The sequence below is a fragment of the Sapajus apella genome, unplaced genomic scaffold (genome assembly GCF_009761245.1).
Source record: "Sapajus apella isolate SASKATOON/1434 unplaced genomic scaffold, GSC_monkey_1.0 scaffold148, whole genome shotgun sequence".
In the NCBI taxonomy this organism is placed as follows: Eukaryota; Metazoa; Chordata; class Mammalia; order Primates; family Cebidae; genus Sapajus; species Sapajus apella.
Genome location: NW_022437088.1, coordinates 1,882,174 through 1,904,712, shown reverse-complemented (window position 1 = coordinate 1,904,712; position 22,539 = coordinate 1,882,174). Strand labels below are relative to the sequence as shown.

The following is a 22,539-nucleotide window of genomic DNA, read 5'->3' as shown; positions in this document are numbered from 1 at the left end:
TGAAAGATCTCTCCTTCTTCATTAGGCAGCAGAAGGAAAGGGCATCCCAGAGAAAAGAATTGATATTTAATTCAACTGGTTATGGTGGCTCATGCCTGTAATCCCAGCTATTTGGGAGGCTGAGGTGGGGGAATCACTTGAGGCCAGGAGTTTCAGCCTAGGGAACATAGTGAGACCTCATTTCTAAAAAAAAAAACAACCTGTTTTAAAAGTTAGCTGGGTGTGGTAGTGCATGCCTGTAGTACCAGCTACTCAGTCACCCAGACTGTAGTGCAGTAGCCTAGCCAGAATGCAGGTCAAAGCTGCAGTGAGCTTTGGTCATCCCACTGTACTCCAGCCCAGGCAACAGAGTAAGACTCCCAATATAAAAACTAAAAATTCAAAAAAATTTCAGTTTTGTTTCTGCCCTTAACTGTCTAGGGCCCCTCCCTAGAACTTCTTCCCTTATTACTCCCTTTGCTGTATCTGGCTGGGTCAGTTCTGGTCTAAAAACCTCTTTGGGATCCTTTCTGGCTTGTTCAACCAAATCCATTTTGCAGTGACCTTTTACTGACTGTCAGATGAAAAGCAGATGGCCTCCACCTGGTTTTGCTCAGCCTGTGGCATCAAACAGTATGACACTTCCTAAGAGGGGAAGTGGGGGGACAGGGATAGTACTAGGAGGCTTGCTCAGCAGGCTTTTCTGCCTCATTAAAGGATAACTCAGTATCCTTTTCCCCACTCTGTGTGACAGAGCAGGGGATAGGTTTGGGATGAAGGATCCCTGTAGAAAGAAAGTGTCCAGAATGGAAAATACGTCATTGCTACTCAGTGTCTTATTGGTGTTAATTAAGTTTAAGGGTTTAGAGGGCAAGGGTCCATTGTGGTTGGGTTTAGAGGGCAAGGGTCCTTATCCTCGGCGTGCTGGCTGCTCACAAACTTTACTTCTCACAGTGTTACCGGGACTTGGCTCTGGTGAGTCGTGATGGCATGAATATTGTCCTGAATAAAATCAACCAGATACTTATGGAGAAGTACCTGAAGCTGCAGGATACCTGCCGAACTCAGGTAAGGCCAGAAAGAAAAGACAGGATCCAGCTCAAAGAGAGAGGATGGATCCTCTCTCTGTCAGGAAAGGGAAAGAGGAATAAGGGCTAACACACCCCTATCATTTTGTGTCTAAACTGTAATGTTCTCCTTTCAGTTGTAATTGAATTAGCTCCCTTCTCAGACTCACAGGTCCTGCTCTTCATCTGTTTTTCCCTCTTTCCTTTAGTTGGTGTGGTTGGTACGGGAACTGGTGAAGAGTGGGGTTCTGGGAGCCGATGGTGTTTGTATGACGTTTATGAAGCAGATTGCAGGTGAGTTTGATGGCAGGAGCATAAAGAAAAAAGGAGGGGAGCCCAGAGACTAAATAGAGACAATGAAAAATGATAAGTGCCAAAGGGATGGAATTCCTGGATTGCTTAGACTGTTTCCTTCTGATACAGACATCTTCTGGCCACATATGTGGTAGAAATCAATTGATTGAAAAGTCATGGGGGGCCTTTTAAAGCAGTAAGTTGCCTCATTTTCTTTTGTGCTAAACCCAGGTCTTGACAGAATATTCGGCCTATTTTAGCCAGTCTTCATGCTGAGATTTTATGCCTATCAGAGCAGGAAGAAATGGGGAGAGAAGTGAGGGCAGTAATTTGTTCCCATGTCCCTGTGCTTTCAGAAACCTAGACATCTTCCCTGGCTTCACCCCCATATTCTGAATGCTTGCTCCCTACTAATTATGACCTGTTATTGGGGCCAGAATGAGGGACAAACTATGTCACAGAACAGACCCTGACATTTAGATTTTATTCTCATCTTGGCCTCAGTGACATCTGTCTGAGCCACCATATATCCAAGACGCTACTCCCAAGATTGCATGCGTTTGTTTAAAAGTGACCTGCTACTACCTCACCATTAGCCCATCGGAGCTTGCTTCCTCTTTAGGATTTTATATAACACTGATGCTCCTGTTCTGATGTGTATGAACCTTAATCTGTGTGATGTGTGACTTGTGAACATTGAATTTTTTAACTGTGAGCTGGGGCAAGGCATAGCATTGTTGTGCTGGCTATTTTTATCCTCTCTCCTGGCACTTTCTTCCCTGTTTGGCACTCCCAGTCCCCATTTCTTATCCCAAGACTGGACTGGCATTGCTGCATGTTAATTCTGCCCCAGGAAATTTTATAGCAAGCCCTGAAGACTGTTACCTGGAAATAAACTCTTGGTCTGTTGGGGGCCTGAGTGGAGGACTCAGGGCATCCAGTTGCTAGACTGCAGCTGCTAGCAGCCACCTGTACCTCTCAGGCCCTATCTGAGATATCATCCTTTCTTTCCAACTGTGGGCTTCTCATATCTACTTCTCAGACATTCATTTTCAAGGGCCAAAATGTTCCCACTCCAACTCACAATCTATGGAAACGTAGCAGCTGTGGTTTCTAGAAAAATTCAGGACCTTCCCTTCCCTTCTTTCTGGAGGCAAAGGAGGAAACTTTAAAGCCTAGCAGAACAGAAGGCAGCTTATCCCAGCACTAAGAACAGCAGTGATGGGATGGCAGTCAGGGTAGACCAGCAGAATGGGTAAAGAGGTGTATTGGATTAGCTGAGTTGCTAATCAGAGCTATTCTTTTTTTCCCTTTGTGAAATCAGGTGGAGATGTTACAGCCAAAAATATCTGGTTGGCAGAAAGTGTTCTGGATATCCTGACGGAGCAAAGGTAGATTCCACCATGAAGGGTGGGGAACAGGCCAGATAATGGCCATTAGGAGTGTGAGTGTGGGAAATGGGGATGAAAGGATTGTGTGGCCCAAGAACACCTTAAGTTAGAGAGGGGGAGGCGAGGAGAGGGAGAGACAAGTATCGTTGGCAAGTGAGGGAATTAATGCCCAAGGAATGAAGGAGTGGGAAAGAGGTCTTTGCCAAAATATCTCATAGCCCAGAAAAGCTGGCTTCATCTGATAAGGGTTTATTTTTGATCCAGACCTCCTTGGAATGTTTATCGTAGGGGGAAGTTGGGGAGGAATGAGCTCAGCAGAGTTGGGGCAGCCAAACACCCACGCCTGGCAGGTATCCTTTTCTCCCCTCCAAGCCTCTCCATCCAACTCATGCTCTCTTTTTGAAGTGACACAGGGGTCAGTTGGGGTGAGCAGGTAATAGAGATTAGTGAATCCTGCTGGAGTTTGCATAGAGGGTTTGGAGGCTCCAGTGGTAGAGAGTGCATCAGGGGGTGCATATTGGGCTTTCTGGCTGGTTCTTTCCCTTATCCATCAAAATAAGGGGCCAGAAATTTTATGAGGGCTATTCCACATCTGAACTTGTTTGGAGGTGAGGCTTTCCCCTTGTCTTTAGTCTTCTTCTTGCTTGACTTCTGAGTCTCTTTTCTGGTTGAGGACCCCATAGTAGTCGAATGATTGAGAGGGCTAATAGTGTCCATACTATCTGTAGTTTAGAAGAATGGACCTCCTCCCATCATTCACACTTGTGAAAGAGACGGCTCTGTGCTATGGTCTCCCCAGGTCTGAGAGCCCTGCCCAGTCTGCTGTGCAGTGCCACCTAGTGCTCTGGGCACAGATGTGCAGCCACATCTGGGCCTGGAGCCACTTCTGTTATTGGTACCATTCCACTAACACGTGGGATCCTAACAGTCTCTTACCAGGTCTCTGCTTTTCCTAGGTGTTTGTTCTTTTTTACTGCCCTGGGTCATGGAGCCTTACTTTCATCTCTCTCTATTGTACCATTCCAGGATTCAGATAGTTTCATTAACTCTGCTAGCAATCTTTCTAAAAAAGTGATTTTTCTTGTTTTTTGTTCCTGGTGCTAAATACATCCTGTCCCCGTACCTTAAAGCTGAATTTCCTGTTTAGGCATCAGATAAGTGCTCTGTTTTCTACCTTCCAAAAAACTTGCATCTTTTGGTGAAAGTCAATACCTAGAAGTTTAAAACTGTGTCCTCTCTCACACCCTCCTTCTTACTCCCTTCCGAATGTTTCTAGGGCTGTGGAGTTAAAAGGCAGCATGTAGGGGAGGGGACCTTCCCCAGTAACCTTGGCTAGTACATTCATTCTGTGAAAGTAAAGGCCAGAGTCTTTTAATTAGGTGACTTGAGTAGTTTTCCGGAATCAGGATGTGGCCTGATTGGATTAATTAAACACCATGTCATCTTCCTCCAGTTCCCTGCCTTCCAACAGGGGTGCCAAAGCCATTACAAATTGTTTGCTGGGAGGAGACAGTATCTCAATTTTGTCACTTAGAGACAGGATTAGAGTTTTAGGAATATCCCCACTGTGTCTTTCTCTCTACTCCTTTTAAAGCAGCTGGGAACAAACCTTTCATTGCCCCCTTTTTCCTCAGGGATATTCTGAAACTCCTGGGAAAATGGGTTTGCCACCCAAAATTGGATTATTTTTTTCAGGTTGTGATATAGGGCAGGTGACTCATTGTGTGGGAGTGAGGACTTACTGTGTATCAGTGACTAGATAGAGCCAGGGAAAGGTTTGTGGCATGGTGAGCTGCTAATGATAAGCAGACTGGGCTAGCACAGTATGTTCTCAAAACTCTAGGTCCTGAAAGAGTCTTGGCAATCCCCACGGGTTCTTGCACCACACTTAAGAACTCGCTGACTTAGGGACACTTGCCCAGCTTTTCCCCATAGTCTGACCTGGGTAGATACTGTGGCTTCATCCTGTCCCTAGTACCTCACATGTTGCTTGGCACATGATAGGCACTCAGTAAAAGTTTGAATGAATTAGTCAACAAAGAGAGTTATTTTCTTGTGAGCTAAGTAGTTAGCTGGTAAGAAGAGATTGTTTTCATTTGGTACTTATCTTTATAAGAGAATTTTCTGTATAATTTTCTGGAAGAGAAAATTAAGGAGGTTGTCCTTAGCCGGTTGATAGTACAAGATAGATACTAGCATGAGTGAGCAAGCAAAAAATCAAAGCGCCTACTCCCAGTGTCTAACATCAGTTATTTCTGAGGCACTGTAGTCAAGCCCAGGGAAGGTGAATAGTTCTAGACAGAACATAGGAACCAATGTGTTTCCTCCGTGCAGGGAGTGGGTCCTGAAGAGCAGCATCCTCATTGCCATGGCTGTTTACACGTACCTCCGCCTCATCGTGGACCACCATGGGACCGCCCAGCTCCAGGCCCTTCGGCAGAAGGAAGTAGACTTCTGCATCTCACTGCTTCGTGAACGGGTGAGGGAAAAGGACAAAAACAGTGTGGGGAAGCGAAACTCGGCTGAGATTTATGCAGTGGAGTCAGAAATGCCTTGTTAGAGGTGGAGGTGTATCAAGATGTGGTGGTTTCCATCATTCGTCAACAGATGAGGGTAGAAAAGAGGGGGAGTTAGTGTGGAATAGCTCTAATTCCTAGAAATGCTACCTGTTAGGCTGGCATTCTTGGGATTTCCCTGGTCAGCCTCAAGGATACTGTTGTATACCACAGACATAAGCTGTCCTTGTGTGCCTACCATGACATGATCCCCCCACCTACTGTCCTGGATAATTCCCATGGTTTAGTGGGATTATGAATTGTCCTCTGTCAGACCTCCCATGTGGCAATTAAAAATTTTTTTTTTTACTTTTTATTTTTGTAGATACTGGGTCTTGCTTTGTTGCCCAGGCTGGTCTCGAAATCCTGGCCTCAAGCAATCCTCCCGCCTCAGCCTCCCAAAGTGTTGGGATTACAGGCATGAGCCACTGTGCTCAGCCCAAAATTAATGTGAGATAAAATGTTAAAATTCACTCTTCTAGTTGCGTTAGCTACATGTTGCTAATGGATTTCATTTAGAGTATGCAGATGCAGCCATTTCTACTACCACAGAATTGGACCCACAGAATTAGATACTGCAGAATTTTGTTAGACAAAATGAGTTTGAGGTTAGGGTTTCTGGGGTTCAACTTGCCAGTTGCATCCTTTTAAAACTTCAATATTCTTTGAACTGGATTGAAACAGTTCTGGGTGGAGAGGGAAGTAAGTTAATGTGAAAGCCAGCAGGGCTTCAGCACTTCCCAGTAACCTCTCATCCTTGTTATCAGTCCCCAGCTTCCAGCTCTCTTCCCCTGACAGCTAGGGGCCAATCCTTTGGTTCCAGAAGAAATCATATAGTCTCTTCAACTGTCTTTCCTTCCCTCCCTAGAACATGTTGTTCCTTTGTCCTCCCTCCAGCAGGTAAACAATCCATGTTTTTATTCTCTTTCCTGTCCCCCACTTCCTCTTCCCTATCAAGTTCATGGAATGTCTGATGATTGGTCGGGATCTCGTAAGACTACTTCAGAATGTTGCTAGGATACCAGAATTTGAACTGCTGTGGAAAGACATTATCCATAATCCTCAGGCCTTGAGTCCTCAGTTCACAGGTAAGTAGGGTCTTAGGCATCCTGTCCTTTAGAGCTGGGAGTTCAATGTGTATATCTTGCTTGAATCAAGTAGGTAGGTAGAGGTTGGTGGGTAGGAGAGTCTTTGGCGGTCAGATTTAGGAAGCTTGGGACAGGGCAGGCTTTGCCAAATACAACTGGGAATGGCAGAGGTACAGAACAATTCGTGTAGTTCCTAGACAGCCCCTACTTGGCTGACTCCAGCTGTCACATTGCTACAGAGAAAAAAGCGAGGCCCAATAGAGTGGCTCACACCTTTAATCCCAGCACTTTGGGTGGCCAAGGTGGGTGGATCACGAGGTTAGGAGATTGAGACCATTCTGGCTAACACGGTGAAACCCCATCTCGACTAAAAATATAAAAATTAGCCAGGTATGGTGGCATGCACCTGTAGTCCCAGCTACTTGGGAGCCTGAGGCAAGAGAATCGCTTGAACCCAGGAGATGGAGGTTGCAGTGAGCCGAGATTGCACCACTACACTCCAGCCTGGGCAACAGACTGAGACTCCATCTTAAAGAAAAAAAGAAGAAGAAAAAGAAAAAAGTAAGACAGAGAACTGTAGTCCTCCTCCTCACTTTGCAGCAACTCCTTGGCTCAGGAGGTGAGCCAGTGACCAGTGTTCAGCTTCATGGAGTCTAGCAGCAGAGTCAGAAGTCAACTTGTGAGACTGAGTCAGTAAAGAGGCTGGAATTTGTTCTGTAAGAGAAGGCCCCTCCCTGGAAACAGTCTTGCCTTGGATTCCAAGGATCCAGCTTGGGCAAAATCCACTTTGGAGGAGGGAGTCTCCATGTGCCTCCCCCTGACAGGGTCCCTTTTATATCTCTTTCCCTTTCCCAGGGTCCTGCTATGGTCTGAAAAATAACTGTACAGCCTTGCTCCTCACCCCACCTCAACACACATGTACTTGTGATCGTGTGCGCACCCCCTCCCCCTACACATACACACGCATACAGAAAGCAGTTGAGAGAGACACACGTACACACACACTGAAAGCAGTTGTGTGCATCCCCTCCCCTTATACACACACACACACACACACACACTCTGAAAGCAGTTGTGTGCACCCCCTCCCCCCTCCACACACACACACACACACACACACACACACACACACTGAAAGCAGTTGTGCATAACCCCTCCCCCTCCACACACACACTCTGAAAGCAGTTGTGCGTACCTCGTCCCCCTACACACACACACACTGAAAGCAGTTGTCCAGGACCTGGGAAGTCAGGAAAGAAGAGAGGAAAGTGCTCGAAATTGTAGTACTCTTATATTGAACATATATTTTGTTGCTTTAAGTGCCAACACTGTGTTAGACAAACATATGTTACCTCATTTAATCTTCTGGACAGCCCTATGAGTATTTTAGTTTCTACATTTATACATAAAGAAACAGGTTTAAGATTAAGTAATTTGCCCAAGGCTATACAGCTGGTAGGTTAGGTGACAGAGGCAGGATTTGGATCTAGGTCTTTTTTTTTTTTTTTTTTGAGACAGAGTTTCACTCATGTTACCCAGGCTGGAGTGCAATGGCGTGATCTCGGCTCACCGCAACCTCCGCCTCCTGGGTTCAGGCAATTCTCCTGCCTCAGCCTCCCGAGTAGCTAGGATTACAGGCACGCACCACCATGCCCAGCTAATTTTTTTTTTTGTATTTTTAGTAGAGACGGAGTTTCACCATGTTGACCAGGATGGTCTCGATCTCTTGACCTCGTGATCCACCCGCCTTGGCCTCCCAAAGTGCTGGGATTACAGGCTTGAGCCACCGCGCCCGGCCGGATTTGGATCTAGGTCTTTTTTTTTTTTGAGACGGAGTCTCGCTCCGTTGCTCAGGCTGGATTACAATGGCTCGATCTCAACTCACTGCAACCTCCGCCTCCTAGGTTCGAGTGATTCTCCCGCCTCAGCCTGTCAAGCAGCTGGGATTACAGGTACCCGCCGTGGTGCCTGGCTAATTTTTGTATTTTTGCAGAGATGGAGTTTCACCATATTGGCCAGGGTGGTCTTGAACTCCTGACCTCAGGTGATCCACCCACCTTTATCTCCCAAAGTACTGGGATTGCAGGTGTGAGCCACCATGCCTGCCCTTTAAAATTAGTTTTGTTCTCTCATGTCAGGCAGGTAATATACTGACATGGTAACAAGGTTTGAGGGAAGCACATCTCATGCATGACTGTGAAAAACCAATAATCATGCTTATGAACTACAAAAGGATCTGGATCCACATGTTTCTGAGTCCAGGGCTCATGCTCATGCCACACATCACATTGATTCCAGGACCCAAGGATGGGACCGTCAGGAGCAGGAAGAGCAGCTGGGGATTCCCATATTTTTTCCTTAACTTTCCCATCTGTTGCCAGTGGGAATCATGTGGGTAGGAGGCTCTGGAAGGCCAGCAGAAGACAGGAAGCAGTATAGCTGGGTCCTGAGGATAGTGGTTGGTTGGTGCAGAACACATCAGTGCTGGTTGGAATCCCTACCTGTGCTTGACCTCTCTTGGTCTTGTCTTGGAATTTCCCTGTGAGCAAGACCACATCAGTATCTGGCCCAGGTTCCTAACCTGCCTTTCATTCTTTCTGGTCTCAGGCTTCCTCTTTTCTCTTTCCTTCCACATTTGATTCAGGTATCCTACAGCTTCTTCAGTCAAGAACATCCCGAAAATTCCTAGCATGTCGTCTCACCCCAGACATGGAGACTAAACTCCTCTTCATGACATCCCGGGTAAGCTAACCTATTGCAGCAAGAGAAGAGATCACACGCTGATTGGACTTCTTGCTTTGGTCTGTGGAGCTATAACCATTGATTACTAACCAGTAGAATGATGGCTAAATGATCTTACCTGATCTACCTGGCTGCTGACTTCTTTGTCCTTTATTCATTCTATACTACACATTGGGCATAGTGCTAAGACTTGGGGGTACAGTGTTGAATAAGAGAGATACAGTTCTAGTTCTTGTGACACTTTTAGTCTATCTAAAGCAGTCACTAAACCAATAATTGTATAGAAATGCTAATAACATTTACAAGTGTGAAATGTTCTATAAAGCGGAGAGTGAAAGTGTTCATTCTGAGAAATCCATGATTGCTCCAGGAAAACCATGAGGTCTCAGGAAGAGAGCTAACTGAATAATGGCAGAATTACTTGAGTACGTTAAAGATGTAGCTTCCTGGATCCTACTTTCCCAGATAATTTGATTGAGGAATCTGTGTTTTGTTTTGAAACGGAGCCTTGCTCTGTTGCCCAGGCTGGAGTACAGTGGTGTGATCTGGGCTCAGTGCAACCTTTACCTCCTGGGTTCAAGTGATTCTCCTGCCTCAGCCTCCCAAGTAGCTGGGACTACAGGTGCATGCCACCATGCCCAGCTAATTTTTTTTATTTTTAGTAGAGATGGGGTTTCTCTCTCTCTCTTTTTTTTTTTTTTTAAAGACAGGGTTTCACCATGTTGGTCAGGCTGATCTTGAACTCCCGACCTTAGGTGATCCGCCCGCCTTGGCCTCCAAAGTGCTTGGATTACAGGCGTGAGCTACCACGCCCGGCCTTGAGGTGGGGTTTCTCTATGTTAGCCAGGATGGTCTCCAACTCCTGACCTTGTGATCCATCCACCTTGGCCTCCCAAAGTGCTGGGTTTACAGGAGTGAGCCACTGTGCCTGTCCAGGAATCTGCGTTTTTAGCAGACTTCTCATGTCGTTCCTCTGCGGCCAGTCTGGCTGTCAAGAGCTGCTGCCCTAATCAGCTTTCCTAAGTCACCCAGGAGAACTTCCCAGGTCTGTGTTGTACTATGTGGTAGGCACCAGCCATGTGTTGCAATTTAAATTGAAGTTAGTCTGCAGGACTAGGTATGATAAAAATTCTTGGCCGGGTGCAGTGGCTCATATCTGTAAATCCCAGCACTTTGGGAGGCTGAGGTGGGCAGATCACTTGAGATCAGGAGTTCAAGACCAGCCTGGCCAACATGTTAAAACCCCATCTCTACTAAAAATACAAAAATTTAGCTGGGTGTGGTGGTGCATGTCTATAATCCTAGTTACTCAGGAGGCTGAGGCAGGAGAATTGCTTGAACCTGGGAGGCCGAGATTGCAGTGAGCCCAGATTGCACCACTGCACTTAAGCCTGGGCAACTGAGCAAAAATCTGTCTAAAAAAAAAAAAAATGCTTAAGTTAGTTAAAATGAGGTAAAATTAAAAATTCACAGCCAGGCACTGTGGCTCATGCCTACAGTCTCAGCACTTTGGGAGGCCGAGGCTGGCGGGAACACTTGAGGTGAGAAGTTCAAGACCAGCTTGGGCAACATGGTAAAATCCTGTTTCTACCAAAAATACAAAAAATTAGCTGGGTATGGTGGCATTTGCCTCTAATCCCTGCTGCTTGGGAGGCTGAGGCAGGAGAATTGCTTGAACCCAGGGGGCGGAGGTTGGAGTGAGCCAAGGTCGCGCCATTGCAACCCAGTCAGGGCAACAAGAGTGAAACTCTGTCTCAAAAAACAAAGTAAAATAAATAATAATAATTTGATATCTCAGTTACATTAGCTATATTTCACATACACAATAGCAGCCATCATTGCAGAAAGTTCTGTTGGATGTTGGTTTAGAGGTATCTTTTTGTTTGCTTTTTTACCTTTTTGCTCTATCTTGATTGATTTCTTCTGACAGGTAGGGGAATATAAGAAGAGGGAAACCAGATCCTTTTTCTTATTTAGTGTTACTATTTGTGATCATGTAGGCTCTGTTTGAGGAAGAACTTGCCACAAAAGGTTTGGAGAGTCTAGGCCTTGGATAATTGTCCTGTTAGGTCAGCAGCAGGAAATCCTCAGTCAGTGTTGAGCGGTGAACAGGCCCAGCTCTTACTCTTGAAGAACATTCCTTGCTGTTCACTAGTGGCTCAAGAAAATGAGAAAAGATTATACTTCTGACTGGAGAATCAGTGACCAGTATAAGGAATAAAGAGCCAGAAATGGACTGAAGTTGCAGTTGGGGTAAATGTAGCCTGAAGTCAGTGGCAAAAATGAATGTAACATTCATTGCAGGGCAAGCTAAAAATTTTCAGCATTTTGTTTTTAATCAAGAAGTCCTCCCAAAGGAGGGGAGACTTGCAAGACAGTATGAGCTAATGCATAAGTTATGGGCAGAAATGGAGGTCTAGGTCAAATGGTGTTCGTTTTCCTCTGTCCAGGGACCCCACACTGTCCTCTAAGTTTCTTTTTCTTACTTCCTTTTGCCCCAGGTGCGATTTGGTCAACAAAAGCGATACCAAGATTGGTTCCAGCGCCAGTACCTGTCAACTCCAGACAGTCAGTCTCTGCGCTGTGACCTCATTCGCTACATCTGTGGGGTAGTCCACCCTTCTAATGAAGTACTGAGTTCAGATATCTTGCCCCGGTGGGCCATCATTGGTTGGCTCCTGACAACGTGCACGGTGAGGGCAAAAGATACTGGGTGGTGAAGGGTGCCTCTTCCATAGTGTTCCCCATATTTCCATTCTTCTTCCTGACTCCAGGGCCACCTGACCCCTAAGGGCCCTTCTTTCACTCTGGTCCTCCTGAGTGTCTCAGCCTTCTGCTCCACTTCCCTTTGTGTCTCTAGAAATTTACTTACACTCATTATTTTCCATCTGGCTTTGAGATTGAACAGGTTCATCTCCCTCTGTACTGCCAACCCCCAAAAGCTGGGGTTTCTGGAACATCCCTGCCTTTTTCATTTTTGCCTCCAGAAACCATGTACAACTATTCTTCTGAATTGGTCCTTTCTCAGATTCACAGCTTGCATTCTTTAGACCCTCACCGCTGTGCCTTTTTGGCATCAGCTTTGGCTACTTCCCTTCTGTAAATGCAGCGAATTGCAGTGGAGGCATTTCCTTTCAAGTGTTTTCTTCCCTGAACCTAGGGTGGGAAACTATCCATTCTCTGGCATCTGGCTGCCCCCTGACCTCTTCTGACAGGGCTCCTCCCTCATTTGACTGGGATCTTGGAATGTGCTGATTCAGATATGACAACAGGCTGTTCCTGGGGGGGTGGGGGTCTCTTCTTCAGGAATGTGCCTGGAGAGCCCAGCAAGGGCAGCCAAGGGGTGCTAGTCTGACTATTGCCTCAGTTCAGGGGTGATAAGTTGACTTCTGGGTCCAAGCATTCTCCCTTATGGGAATCAGATATATGTACTGCTGGATGTATTAAGAACCCAGGCCTGCTGAGCACGGTGGCTCACACCTGTAATCCCAGCACTTTGGGAGGTTGAGGTGGGCAGATTGCTTGAGCTCAGGAGTTTGAGACCATCCTGGGCAACATGGCAAGACCCCTGTCTCTACAAAAAAAATACAAAAATTAGCCAAGTGTGGTGGTGTGTGCCTGTAGTTCCAGACTTAGGTGAGAGGACCGCGTGAGCCTGGGAGGTGGAGATTACACTGAGCTGAGATCCTGCCCATGCACTCCAGCCTGGGTGACAGAGGCAGACTCTGCCTCAACAACAAAAAGAAAAGAACCCAGGCCTGGCCAGGCATGGTGGCTCACACCTGTCATCTAGCACTTCAGGAGGCTGAGGTGGGAGGATCACTTGAGCCCAGGAGTTCAAGACCAGCAACATGGCAAAACCCTATCTCTACCACACACAAAAAAGCAAGCCAGGCATGGTGTGGTGGTGTGCGCCTATAGTCCCTGTAGTCCCAGCTACCCAGGAAGCTGAGGTGGGAGGATCACTGGAGCCTAAGAGGTCAAAGCCATTGCACTCCAGCCTGGGTGACATGGCAAGACCCTCATCTGTACAAAAATATATAAAAATTAGCCAGGTAAGGTGGTGCGTGCTGTAGTCTCAGGCTGAGGTGAGAGGATCTCTTGAGCCTGGGAAGTGGAGGTTGCAGTGAGCTGAGATCGTGCCACTGCACTCCAGCCTGGACAACAGAGCAACACCCTATTGGGAAAAAAAAAAAAAAAAAAGGTTTCGGGGCACCTGGCCCAATTTCTGTCCTCTTGGTTAAGGCCACAGAGTATTCACTCATAGGCAGCAGAAGTTACTCCGGTGTTCCTCAGGGTGAGAGTTCCTCCCTGTTTCACTAGGAACTGAATTTCATAGACGGAGCAACCAAGTGGGCCCTGGAATCTGTCTTGGGACTCTGAATGGAGGGAATTGATTGATGAAACTAGCCCTTTGTTTCTCTCTTTTCCAGTCAAATGTCGCTGCCTCCAATGCCAAGCTGGCTTTGTTTTACGACTGGCTGTTCTTTAGCCCAGACAAGGATAGCATTATGAACATAGGTATGTGGCCAAAACCAGGCAGCTCCATTTCCCCACCCCGAAGCCCCCACTGCCTTGTCTTAGTGATAACAGTCATAAATCTCAGGGCACCGTGGAGTGGAGACAGCTTATCTGGGAGCAGCTCTGTTGTTTCTCGTCAGTTTTCCCTTGACCTAAAAGGAGCATTGCTTTGATGAGGCTAAACCATCTCTACACCTCCCCTCCACAGCCTGATGCATGGGCTTCAGGAGGGGAGGGCCTGGGTAAAGGGAAAGGCTGTACCACGTCCTGCTTTTCCTCTCCTGTTACTTTCCTTTTCCAAGCTGAATGCTGGGGACAAGAAGGGAAATGAGGGCTACAGACTGTTTGGGGGAGCTATCTGCCCTTTGGTCTGCTCAGTGGGGATATGGGGAGTAGACATAACACTTTCCAGAGCTATTCATATATACTAACATCCCATTTTATGGATATAGAAGCAGGCTGACTTTAGGCTGGCGAGATGGCGCACACCTGTAATTCCAGCTGCTCGGGAGGTTTAGGCACAAGAATTGCTTGAACCCAGGAGGCAGAGGCTGCAGTGAGGCGAGATTGCACCACTGCACTCCAGCCTGGGTGACAGAGCAAGACTCTGTCTCAAAAAAAAGAAAAGAAACTGACTGATGTGAGGGGCTCTTTACTGACTGATGTGAGGGGCTCTTTAATTCACATTCTCCAGAACCAGCCATCCTGGTCATGCACCACTCCATGAAGCCCCACCCAGCCATCACTGCCACACTCCTGGACTTCATGTGCCGCGTAAGTGTGAGAGCTCTTTTTTCTCCCCATGCCTGGATGAGCAGAATTAAGTGTATCTCCCCTAATATCCCAGTGAATGGGTCTTCTCGGTACCCCTTGACTGAGAGCAGAAGTAGTCATGGGTCCTATCTGCTCTCAGCTGGGTCCTGTCCCCCAAGTTAATAAATGCTTCCCTTCCATAATCCACTGTCTGCAGTTGGATCTTCTCATTTTCTGTGAGGTTTTGCAATCACAGGGATGGTGACTCAAGGTAGAATCTGGTTTCCTTGGGGAGCAGCCAGGTTCCACAAGAATTTCTCATTTGAGTGGCCTGGAATGATCAAGAAGTCCAGTTCTCTCTGCAGCCATACTCCCCAGTATCCCCTAATCAAAACCAAAGCAGCTTTTCAGATCTAATTCAGCAGAACCCTTTGGATGGAGTCCTGTGCTCATTTTCTTCTCTCCTTCTTCCCTTCCAGATCATTCCCAACTTCTATCCACCATTGGAGGGCCATGTTCGGCAGGGTGTCTTTTCCTCCCTCAACCACATTGTGGAAAAACGGGTCTTGGCGTAAGGAATTTGTTGGGGGAAGGAGATTGGTTTCCCATTTTTCTTTTTGGAGACGGAGTCTTGCTTTCTTGCCAGGCTGGAGTGCAGTGGTGTGATCTCAGCTCATTGCAACCTCTACCTCCCAGGTTCAAGCAGTTCTCCTGCCTCAGCCTCCTGAGGACCTGGGATTACAGGCTAACGCCACCATGCCCAGCTAATTTTTGTATTTTAGTAGAGGTGGGGTTTTACCATGTTAGCCAGGCTGGTCTCAAACTCCTGACCTCAAGTGAGCCACCTGCCTTGGCCTCTCAAGAGTTATGGGATTACAGGCGTGAGCCACTGCGCCCGGCCATTTTCCCATTTTTCATTAGGTCCAGGCATATCCAGATGTTGCCATTGCACTGCTGGGCCTTTCCTCCGACAAGTGTAAGAAGTATTGGCCCTACCTCAGACTGCTGGGCATATGTCTTCCTAGATCTTAGAGGAATTTCTTTCTTGCCATCATATTACAAAGGCCTTCAAATGCCTTCATGTTCCCTGTTGACCCCCTCCAGGGATCTGAGTATGGCCCAATTATACTGATTAGGCTTGGACCTAGAAATGAGAAGCTCTGGCTAGACTTGGGATGCCAAGGCAGGTGGGTCACCTGAGGTTAGGAGTTCGAGACCAGCCTGGCCAACATGGTGAAACCCTGTCTCTACTAAAAATACAAAAAATTAGCCAGGTGTGATGGCGCACACCTGTAATCCCAGCTACTTGGGAGGCTGAGGCACAAGAAGAATCAGTTGAACCCAGGAGGCAGAGGTTGCAGTGAGCTGAGATCGCACCACTGCACTCCAGCCTGGGTGGCAAGAGTGAGACTCCATCTCAAAAAAAAGCAAAAGAAGCTCTGATACCTTTATTGTGTTTCCCATTTAGACACCTGGCTCCCCTGTTTGACAATCCTAAGTTGGATAAGGAGCTGCGGGCAATGCTGAGGGAGAAGTTTCCTGAGTTCTGCAGCTCACCCTCCCCACCTGTGGAAGGTATGGGGCCTTCCCATTCTATCACCTGTGTCAAAAGAGGGACAAGACTCTCAGGCCAGAGCCCTTTTTAGGATGTCCCACACAGTTCACTTCTGTGACACTGTCCTTCACAGTTTTCCCTTCCTCAGTTTATGTTTTTTGTTCACTTTTGTGTTGTCTGTCTTGATTCTCTTGTTTCCTCTAATCTTACCTGACTTGCTCATCTTTCTTGCCCTCTTAACTCTTATTTTTTCTCTTAGTAACTCTTGCTCAGTTGTTAGAAGGCTTTCATGTGATATTTTCAATATTTTTCTCACTTTCTCATTTTAACTTGCCCATCTCTTCTCTCTTCCCAGTTGTAGGCCCTGGCCTCTGATGAGTTTGTCAGTTGAGTCTCAAACCTTCCTCCCAATTCAACTGCCATCTCCTTATTCACCGCCTGCCCACCCCCCCCCCCCCCCCCACACACACACAACCTGGTTTGGGATAAGGACCTAAGCCAATTAGTATATTCCAACTTGGTTTTAAATTAAAGAGCACTTGGAGGCTGGGCACGGTGGCTCATGCCGGTAATCCCATCACTTTGGGAGGCCAAGGTGGGCAGATCACTTGAGGTCAGGAGTTCAAGACCAGCCTGGCCAACATCATGAAACTCTGTCTCTACTAAAATACAAAAAAACTTGCCGGGCGTGGTGGCAGACGCCTGTAGTCCCAGCTACTCAGGAGGCTGAGACATGAGAATTGCGAGAATCCGGGAGGTGGAGGTTGCGGTGAGCCGAGATGGCGCCACTGCACTTTAGCTTAGGCGACAGAGTGAGTCTCACACTTGGGACTGTCCCTGGTCTTACTCTAGTTGCCAGTCCTAATGAACTGAGCATAGAGTCATGTCCTGTGTTCTTATTCCTGGCAACATCCCTCTGCAGGTCATGGAGGGTTATGAGGATAAGAGGTTTGTCAAGAGGTTTGTCCTTCCAGGGTCAATATTCCATTTAGGTCATAAACACCTTATTCTCTCACTTGCCCTCCATCCTCCCTTCCTAGAAGCTTGGGGCATGTTACAGAACACAAGAGGCCATCAAATGTCTTATCTCTTTTTACCCCCAAGTCAAAATTGAGGAGCCGGTTTCCATGGAGATGGATAACCATATGTCGGATAAGGATGAGGGTTGCTACGACAATGCAGAGGCAGCCTTCAGTGACGATGAAGAGGATCTCAACAGCAAAGGTGAGACTATCAGCAAAGGCCAGTTCAGGGTTGTGTCAGCCCTGAGGACCAGTTCCCAGAAGCAGCCTCTCTGCAATCTTCCTGTCACCCTTATTCCTGTGAGTTAAAGTTTTGTTCACAGGGTGTCTGGATGAGACTCCAGAGTGCAGAGCCCTGCACTTAACACTCAAGGCAGGAAGGAAAAAAGAAGTGGTTCCTGCCCTTGTTTGCTTGTAAGAACTAGCACATGTGCACATTCAGGGAGATGCTTCAAGCACTCACACAGCATTGAGGAAACAGGTGCACACTTAGGGCGTGTGAGGAAGGGATAGGTGGTTGAGGGGACTGTCTCTTGCTGGCATCTAGGCAAACTAACTTCTTTCCCAAATCACCCCCTTTAGGAAAGAAGAGAGAGTTTCGCTTCCACCCTATCAAGGAGACAGTTGTGGAGGAGCCAGTTGATATCACCCCTTACCTTGACCAGCTGGATGAGTCCCTGAGGGACAAAGTGCTCCAGCTACAGAAGGGGAGGTAGGTACAGACCCTGTTTACAGCCTCAGGAGGTTCAGCCTCAGGCTGTCTACCTGGTGCTCAACGGGTGTAGCAGGAGATGAGAGTTGGAGGAAACATGATAGGAGTATGTGGAGGGTATCTGAAGCTTCATGAGCGAGTTCTTCTGCAGTTTACATTGGAGAGTATGGGCTGGGAGTGGGGCAGCTTCGTTCCCTAACACCTTGAGTTCCTACTCTGCAGATTCTTGGGAGAAGAGCCTCTGAGAACCAAAGCAGGATTGATGGGGACTTTCCTTTTCTTTGGGCCGCTGCCCAGAGAGCAGCAAATTCTGCCCTAAAACCTCCTCCACCCAAGCTGGGATTTTACACAGAGCTACTCTGTTTTGTCTTTTTGCATGTGAGTGTGCTTGTGCACTGTTCTGGGTGTGTGTCCTGCCCTCTGCTATCATTTATGTCCCTGGGATTTCCTCTCACTTCTGTCCTGCAGTGATACGGAGGCCCAGTGTGAGGTCATGCAGGAAATTGTGGACCAGGTCCTGGAGGTGAGGAGGAACTCAACCCCTTAGGGAGGAAGCAGCCTAGCCTGCTTAGCTTACAATTCTCCCAGGGAAGCCAACTCCCTTCTTCCCTCCCCCAGATGAGTCCCTCTTATAGTGGGGAGGGGAGCTTGCTGATACTGGAGGTGGAAGCAGATGAGTACCAAGACTGGGATTGTGGGAGCAGGAGGGCGTGAGTGTAGGTAGTGATTCTCCCTCCCTTGTCTCATCACCCAGGAAGACTTTGACTCCGAGCAGCTGTCTGTCCTTGCTTCCTGCCTACAAGAGCTCTTCAAAGCTCACTTTCGAGGGGAGGTCCTGCCTGAGGAGATTACTGAGGAGTAAGGCTGATCTTCCCTCACTCCTGGGTCTCAGGAGCCAGAGGGTGCTCTTACAGCTTGAGTCCAAGAGGTCCCTTACTGTGGACTTGAGAAAAATCTGTTCACTTGGTGTTTTTATTCTCACATGTACCGACTCATTTAAATAAGGGCTTATTTTTGCCTGCTGAACACTGTGTACCCGGGAGGCGCACTAACATCCCCTCCCCACGCTTCCAGCCCCTGCCGCTAAGTCCAGTAACTCTAATCTGCTGAGTCTGGTGGGATTGGACCCTGGCCTGGAGCCTCTCTCTGAAGGGCAAGAGTGTGGTCCCATATTAGGAACCTGTTTTCTCTGTTACCAAGCCTATGGAGCAGCAGGCTGGCATCTAGCCTCCAGCTGGTCCTCCATAGCTGCCTGCAGCCCACCTCACCCCCTCACATGGACTCTCAAATATAACCCTCTTCTTGTAGGTCCCTGGAGGAGTCTGTAGGAAAGCCTCTGTACCTAATATTTAGGTAAGCAATGCAGCTGTAGGAGACATTCTCTGCCCTCCATCCTCCCTGACAGCACACACTTGTACACCTGTGCTGGGGTAATGGGACTCCCTTTCCAGGGAGGAGGACATATGCCAGGAGCAGAGACAGCTTGTGCCACCTGAGAGACTTCATGGGAGAATCTGCCCTGAGTAAAGCTCTGTTCCTCTCTTCCATGCCCCACTTTCAGGAACCTATGTCAGATGCAGGAAGACAACAGCAGCTTCTCTCTGCTTCTAGACCTTCTCTCTGAGCTGTATCAGAAGCAGCCCAAGATTGGCTACCACCTGCTCTACTACCTGAGGGCCAGGTAGGTATGGTCCCCATGTTTCAAATGTTGTCAGGATGCATTCTAGAGAGCCTCTCTCCTGCACACTGACTCCCCCACCTGGGACTGTCATCACCAGGGCCTTCTGTGTGGGTTTGTTTGGTTGATTTAGTTTGGTTTTAAGAGATAGAATCTTTTTTTTTTTTTTTTTTTTGAGGGGGGATTTTTTTTTTTGTTGCCCAGGCTGGAGTGCAATGGCGCGATCTCGGCTCACCGCAACCTCCACCTCCTGGGTTCAGGCAATTCTCCTGCCTCAGCCTCCTGAGTCGCTGGGATTACAGGCACACGCCACCATGCCCAGCTAATGTTTTGTATTTTTAGTAGAGACGGGGTTTCACCATGTTGACCAGGATGGTCTCGATCTCTTGACCTCGTGATCCACCCGCCTCGGCCTCCCAAAGTGCTGGCATTACAGGCGTGAGCCACCGCGTCCGGCCTAAGAGATAGCATCTTACTCTGTCACCTGATCATAGCTCACGGCAGCTTCAAACTCCTGTGCTCAAGCCATGCTCTGGACTCCAGCCATCCTCCTACCTCAGCCTTCTGAGTAGTTGGGACTACAGGTGTGCACTACTACCATGCCCGGCTAATATAAAAAATTTTTTTTTGGTAGAGACAGGGTCTCACTCTGTTGCCCAGGATGGTCTCAAACTCCTGGGCTCAAGTGACCCTCCTGCTTCAACCTCCAGAGTGGCTAGGATTATAGACATGTGCCACCAAGCCCAGCTGTTGGTTTTTGGGGTTTTCCCCCCTCTCAATAAGACTTGTGCACTGCTAAGGCTTTTTTTTAATTTAAGTTTTATTTATTTATTTAGAGATAGGGTCTCACTCAGTTATCCAGGCTGGAGTGCAGTGGTGCACTCTCGGCTCACTGCAACCTCTGCTTCCCAGGCTCAAGCAATTCTCCAGCCTCAGCCTCCTGAGTAGCTGGGATTACAGGCACCAGCCACCAATGCTCAGCTGATTTTTGTAGATAGGGTTTTGCTATGTTGCCCAGGCTGGTCTTAAACTCTTGGGCTCAGTGATTTTTTTTCTGAGACAGAATTTTGCTCTTGTTGCCCAGGCTGGAGTGCAATGGTGCAATCTTGGTTCACTGTAACCTCCACCTCCTGGGTTCAAGTGATTCTCCTGCCTCAGCTTCCCAAGTAGCTGGGATTACAGGCATGCACCACCATGCAATTTTTTTTTTTTTTAATGTATTTAGTAGAGATGGGGTTTCACCATGTTGGTCAGGCTAGTCCCAAACTCCTGACCTCAGGTGATCCACCACCCGCCTCGGCCTCCCAAAGTGCTGGGATTACAGGCATGAGCCACCAGGACTGGCCTCAATAATTTTTTTTAGTACATTCACGAAGTTATACAACTGTTACTAAATTAGAAATAACATTTTGCCAGGCATGGTGGCTCATGCCTGTAATCTCAGCACTTTAGGAGGCTGAGGGCCGGGCGCGGTGGCTCACGCCTGTAATCCAAGCACTTTGGAGGCCAAGGCGGGTGGATCACCTGAGGTTGGGAGTTCCAAGACCAGCCTGACCAACATGGTGAAACCCCATCTTAAAATAAATAAATAAATAATAAAAAAGGTGGGAAAAAAAAAAAGAAAGGAGGCTGAGGCAGGCGGATCACGAGGTCAAGAGATCGAGACCATCCTGGCCAACATGGTGAAACCCCGTCTCTACTAAAAATACAAAAATTCTCCCACTGCTTCACTTGACTAGCCTTAAAAAAAAAAAAAAAATACAAAAATTAGCTAGGTGTGGTGGCACGTGCCTGTAGTCCCAACTACTGGGGAGGCTAAGGCAGCAGGAGGCGGGGATTACAGTGAGCCGAGATTACGCCACTGCACTCTAGCCTGGCGACAGAGCGAGACTTTGTCTTAAAAAAAAAAAAAATTATCACCCCAAAAAAACACCTCATACCCATTAGCAGTCACTTTGCCATTCCCCCCTTCACCCAGGCAATCACTGATCTGTTTTCTGCCTCTATAGATTAAGATTTACTTGTTTTGGACATTTCAGATAAATGTCCAAAATAAGTAAAGACAGTATGCGATCTTTTGTGACTTGCTTTTTTCACCTAGCATAATGTTTTCTAGGTTCATCTATGTTGTAACATGTATCATTTCTTCATTCCTTTTTTGTTTGTTTTGAGATGGATTCTTGCTCTGTCACCTAGTGCAAGTGCAGTGGTGTGATTGCAGCTCACTGCAACCTCCACCTCCAGGGTTCAAGTGATTCTCCTGCCTCAGCCTCCCGAGTAGCTGGGACTGTAGGTGCGTGCCACCACATCAGGCTAATTTTTGTATTTTTAGTAGAGATGGGCTTTCACTGTGTTGGCCAGGCTGGTCTTGAACACCTGACCTCAGGTGTTCCACCCGCCTCAGCCTCCCAAAGTGCTGGGATTATAGACATGAGCCACTATACCCGGCCTTTCATTCCTTTTTAAGGCCAAATAACATTCCAGTGTAGAGATATAACATTGTTTTTCCTTTCATTAAAAAATCTTTTCTTTTTTTTTTTTTTTTTTTTTAAATAAAGATGGGGTTTTACCATGTTGGTCAGGCTGGTCTTGAACTCCCAACCTCAAGTGATCTGCCCACCTTGGCCTCCAAAGTGTTTGGATTACAGGCATGAGCCACCGCGCCCGGCCTTGTTTTTCCTTTTGTCTGTTGGCAGACATTTAGATTGTTTCTACTTCTTCACTATTGCGAATGGAGCTGCTGTGAATATTCATTTACAAGTGTTTGTGTGGACATGTTTTCAGTTGTATTAGGTCTATACCTAGGAGTGGAATTGTTGGGTCCTGCGGAAACCCTATTTTTACATTCATAAGGAACTGCCAAACTGTTTCCCAAAGTGGCTACAGCTGTTCTGTATTCCCACCAGCAGTGTGTGAGAGTTCTGATTTTCTCCACATGCTCTGCAACACCTGTTACCGTCTGCCATTTTGCTTCTAGTCTCCCTAGTGGATATGAAGTGGTATTGCCTTGTTTGGCTTCCATTTCCCTAATGGCTAATGATGTTGAACATTTTTTTCATGTGCTTCTTGGCCATTTCTATATTTCTTTTGAGAAATACCTTCCAAATTTTTCGCATTTTTGAGTTATTTTTCTTTTTATCATTGACTTTTAAGTTTTGGTTTTTTTTTTGAGAGTTTTGCTT

The 22,539-nt window shown here is 47.2% G+C and overlaps 1 protein-coding gene and 1 non-coding gene across 2 annotated transcripts in view; one reads left to right on the top strand and one right to left on the bottom strand.

The window, feature by feature from the left end:
• The window catches only part of INTS3 (integrator complex subunit 3), a 48,446-nt gene that overhangs the window by 18,731 nt on the left and 7,176 nt on the right, over positions 1-22,539 (top strand). Inside the window, exons 4-20 of the mRNA XM_032265136.1 lie at positions 934-1,047; positions 1,256-1,340; positions 2,665-2,731; positions 5,066-5,210; positions 6,245-6,374; positions 9,019-9,116; positions 11,618-11,809; positions 13,550-13,637; positions 14,332-14,411; positions 14,870-14,961; positions 15,859-15,965; positions 17,050-17,169; positions 17,550-17,679; positions 18,148-18,202; positions 18,434-18,537; positions 18,988-19,032; positions 19,241-19,360. Of these exons, the coding sequence (XP_032121027.1) occupies positions 934-1,047; positions 1,256-1,340; positions 2,665-2,731; positions 5,066-5,210; positions 6,245-6,374; positions 9,019-9,116; positions 11,618-11,809; positions 13,550-13,637; positions 14,332-14,411; positions 14,870-14,961; positions 15,859-15,965; positions 17,050-17,169; positions 17,550-17,679; positions 18,148-18,202; positions 18,434-18,537; positions 18,988-19,032; positions 19,241-19,360 (1,772 nt within the window). The remainder of the gene's footprint in view (positions 1-933; positions 1,048-1,255; positions 1,341-2,664; positions 2,732-5,065; positions 5,211-6,244; positions 6,375-9,018; positions 9,117-11,617; positions 11,810-13,549; positions 13,638-14,331; positions 14,412-14,869; positions 14,962-15,858; positions 15,966-17,049; positions 17,170-17,549; positions 17,680-18,147; positions 18,203-18,433; positions 18,538-18,987; positions 19,033-19,240; positions 19,361-22,539) is intronic.
• LOC116541177 lies at positions 8,507-8,610 on the bottom strand. The gene has a single exon (XR_004264738.1). It is a non-coding gene; the product is annotated as a small nucleolar RNA U13 (small nucleolar RNA).